This window comes from Ruditapes philippinarum, unplaced genomic scaffold, assembly GCF_026571515.1.
Source record: "Ruditapes philippinarum isolate M1 unplaced genomic scaffold, ASM2657151v2 ctg2024_1_1_1_1, whole genome shotgun sequence".
NCBI lineage: Eukaryota > Metazoa > Mollusca > Bivalvia > Venerida > Veneridae > Ruditapes > Ruditapes philippinarum.
In genome coordinates this window covers 1-4,238 of record NW_026858768.1, presented here as the reverse complement: position 1 = coordinate 4,238, position 4,238 = coordinate 1, and the positions used below count along the sequence as shown (strand labels likewise).

General features: G+C 31.9%; 1 protein-coding gene across 1 annotated transcript; it reads right to left on the bottom strand.

Annotated features, from left to right (window-relative positions):
* Positions 1-2,301: 2,301 nt before the first annotated feature.
* Positions 2,302-4,144, bottom strand: LOC132754220 (adhesion G protein-coupled receptor L3-like). The gene has a single exon (XM_060744820.1). It carries the CDS (start codon positions 4,142-4,144, stop codon positions 2,405-2,407), a length of 1,740 nt encoding a protein of 579 aa, XP_060600803.1. The 3' UTR covers positions 2,302-2,404.
* Between the last annotated feature and the right edge of the window lie 94 nt (positions 4,145-4,238).

The window sequence follows — 4,238 nt, the reverse complement described above, 5'->3', positions numbered from 1 at the left end:
AGAAAAAGTCTTTACAACGATTATAAAAACATATATACACACATGGGAAATCCGTGCAACCCCACCCCCCCCAAAAAAAAACAACAAAAAAACAAAACAAAACAAAACAAAAACAACAACAACAAAAACAACAAAATACAATACTTCATCCTTAAGGATTGATGCTAACAATAACTAGATGCGTTAATCTAATCTATGATATTTATTTATTATTCTTAGTACAATCAAATTAACAATTACAAATATATAGTTCTCCATGCTGTTGGTTTAAAATTTTTATTCGATATATTTACATTATATGAACAATATTTACACAATTCATTTTGGGATTAGGCAGAAAGCTATGAAAGCTTATGTGTGTCATGTCCCAGTTAAAACAATTAACATATATACAGTTCATGGCTTAAACATGCGCAAAGTTCATTTAGTTGAAAATATGTCAAAACCATTCTCAAAAAAGAGGTATTTTGCAATAAACAGATAGTAGATCAAATGGTCAAAAAGAAAATATTAATGAAGTTAAGTTAACCTAGGAATGTGAATTAGAAAAGACAACTGTGTTTAAACGGAGACAAAATATTGTAAAAACTTAAGTGATAGTTAAGTACAATTATGAAATTACGCAAAATAACTACCAGCTAATAATGACAAGTAAAATGGATATTTGAGAAAGAAAAGAAGATATGGATGAACAATAATAAGGAAGTAGGAGGAAACAAAGATGCATTATCTAGTAACTATGAAGTACATTTAGATGTAACAAATTTAAATAAGACTAAGGGTACGCGCTAAAAGCTTCAAGCAGTTACTACGTTGGTAATATAAACGTGTGCTTATTGGTCACTGATAGGCCCATTATGGCCCAGAAATGCGTTTCAATTTATTTCTCAATATATTTTATATTTGATGTACTGTTATAGTTTACAAAAAGCTATTCATTTGCCATTTATTACAGTCATAATTTGCCTCTGTTGCTTTCTGGTTTATATTGAGATTTAGTAAAAAAGTTAAAAACTACATTTTTTACATTTTGCTACTTTTATTACAAATAATATTATATTCAACACTACTTTTTCAGTCAATAAGCCTCTTACAAAATCTAAAACCATTATTTGAACATTATATTCAATATAAAAACTCATGTTTACCATTGCTTTCTGAAGAAGGAAAATAAGTTTCTTTCTGAAGCATAATGTGCATTTGAAAACATAACAGATTGACCAACGAGCCTTATAAATTTCAATTTTACCGTTTGGAGAATACTTATACGGTTCAGTTTCTTTTCGAATTTTATGTTATTGATCATTAACTACCACTTTGATAGCCAAATGAAATGAGAATATCAGTAAAATAAATAAATGTCAGCCATTTTAAGCCAATCTGTTTAGAAGAAAATTTGCAGCATTTACGGTCGCAGCGCGTCTTCGTCGAAATCGAAATCGTGCAAAAAATTAAAATGTAGCTCATTACTCAAACAATATTTAAGATATGAAACTTAGAATACTTGCTTATCATTAGAATGTTCAGTTATTAGACAAGGTGCATTAGCTGAAAACAATACATTTAGAGGTTATTCCTGTTTGAAAGTTATAATAACGAAAAATAAGTTACTGATACCGGCCTCTTTTTATTGACGAGCGTAAACACCGCATGCAGTGCTCTTGTTATATTAAAAACTTATTGGAAAACATATGTACGTGGTAAAAAGGGCACATTCCTTAATTGATAATTCTTCCGATAAGTACAAAACAATATTCACGTACTGTATAGAAACAAATGTGCTATTTAAGAGAAGTAGGGGGCCATGTAACTGTAAACAGAACAAAGAGAACAATAGAGTTCATTCCGTAACAAAAGAATAAAAGGCCATGGCCCTCTATTAAATAAAAGAAAATAACAAAAGAAATGGTTCATTTAAGTGGCACTTCTGTGCAACCATGTAGTGATAGTACAAGCCTTACGCTATATTTCACTTTTATTTTAAAAAGATGAAAATAACCGATGCAATATATTGCCTCTGGTAAACAAATATATCATAATAATTTATGCTACACAAAACATTGCTATCAACGAGATACATGTTTACTCCAGTGTCATGAAAAATCTGATACAGATATACGACGTGATTTTTATCATATTCATCATTTGAATCACACAAAGTCGACAATGGAAATTGCAGATTTCCTGACGATAATACATTACTGCTAATGACTTTGTGAATTACGAGTCATAATTGATTTTACCAATATATTAAAACGAACAACATTTAGGATTGTCACAACAAAACTAAACCCCTAGGAATCTAATTTATCATTGATGACGATGTCTGTATTCTGGTTCTATACTTATAGATGTAATATTATGCATACGTCAGGTTTTGTTGATTAAGGTATTTCTGATAAACTTATTTAATTTCAAGTTTTTTACTGACTGTCGTTAATTTGGTGGACTGCGCAGAGCTTTCAACATTGCCATTTGTGTTTGTATAAACCTTAGAACGAAGCATGTCTAATGTGCGTTTGTTTACGAAGGAAATCATTATGAACACACCTTGTCCGGCATTAAAGACTATGTAGAAATATGCAAACAGGAAAACATTAGTGAACTGATATAAGAATCCAAATAGCCATGTGATACCGGTCAAAGTTGACAATTTTGCGAATATCAGTAAATTATGGCGTTCATGACTGCTGTTATGTGCCATGTCAGGAATTCGAGACACACTCCATACAACATAACTAAACATACCCAGGTTAGCCGTGATAACAAGCCCAAGAGGAATAGCAACAAAGTAAAGTATCATATTGGGCCCTTGAATGTAACAGTTTGAACCACCATAACCAAAACCTTCAGAATCCTTGTCTGTTGTGATCGTAACTACTATATAAGAAATTACCAAAATAGCTGACAGAGATTCCGTAAAGATTATATGGTAACAAAACTTTTTCATTGTGTCTTGAGAAACAGATTTTTCTTTTATCTTAACAAAAGCATTCATCATGTGAAAAGTAGAAATGAACATCCAAAAGAAACTGGACAACAGATTAAAATGTAGAAGAATTCCAACTGTTGAACAAAGCCAAGGAAGTTTAATGCGTGTTACAGATATTGTTAATGCCAAAGTATGGGCGAAGAAAAGATGAAAAATAAGAGCCATGTTATTCAATCCTGGCACTGTCCTTAATCTTGGAAGTACACAATAGATAATAAAGGTAAATACAAGAGATATGATAGAAAATACGAGACAAACTATGGTCAATATAACAAGCTCGTCAAAATGGCTACTGACAACAGCATCTACTGATGGTAATTGTGAAAAGTACTCATCGCTACATACATACAAACTTCCATTTTGACCTGAAGACAAAATATTTGAAAATGTTATATCAGGTGTTGGGTTCCCTGTTGATGCTTCATATTCAAGAAAACTTACTTTCTTGTTTGATAAATCTATTTCAAATTCGTCATTACTAAGTTTGATGCGAGGACAGAATGGCTTGGGTTGAACTAACAAATCTGGTTCACATTTTTGTTCCGGTGACAAAGGTGTAAATGGAAAAGTCAAAAAGCCAAATCCATTTCTATCAACTTGCCCGTTAATGATAATTTCATTGTGGAAAGAGTCGAGATTAAGTTGATTTAATTTTGTTTCTATATCCTCGTTAAGGATGTAGTATCTAGAATCTTGAGGCATTTCAGTATCATCTGTGAAATATTGAACGGTATATTGTGCGTAATAATTACTTGTGGTGAAAAACATAGCCATTTCTTCTACAGAAGCAGAACTATTTTTTAGGCCTTTAAGATTGAAGTCAACAATTACTGCTATGTACGAAACAAAGGGCAATAAACTGGATACGCCACTTCGATGCATTGACAAAATCGTATCTTCCAGACTTGAGTTTAACTTCACGTAAGTATTAAATGAACAAATGTCTGGGGTACCCATAGTTGTTAGCATAATACGTAACTTTGATTTTATATCCTCGTACATAGTCAACCCCATTGATAACAGGTTATTCGTCATGCTTTCCTTTGCCGTACGTGTAGGTAAAAGTTTATAACGCAGTCCAAATATAACACCACGAAGAGAATAATCTATTTCCTTGTAAACTGGTGAACATGTGCCCTTTAACAAACGCATTCCTGTCGGGCACGATAGGGGTCTACATTTCTTCTGAAATTATGAAGTGACGAAATCTTAGTTCAACATCAGATATTAATAATAAAAACATAGT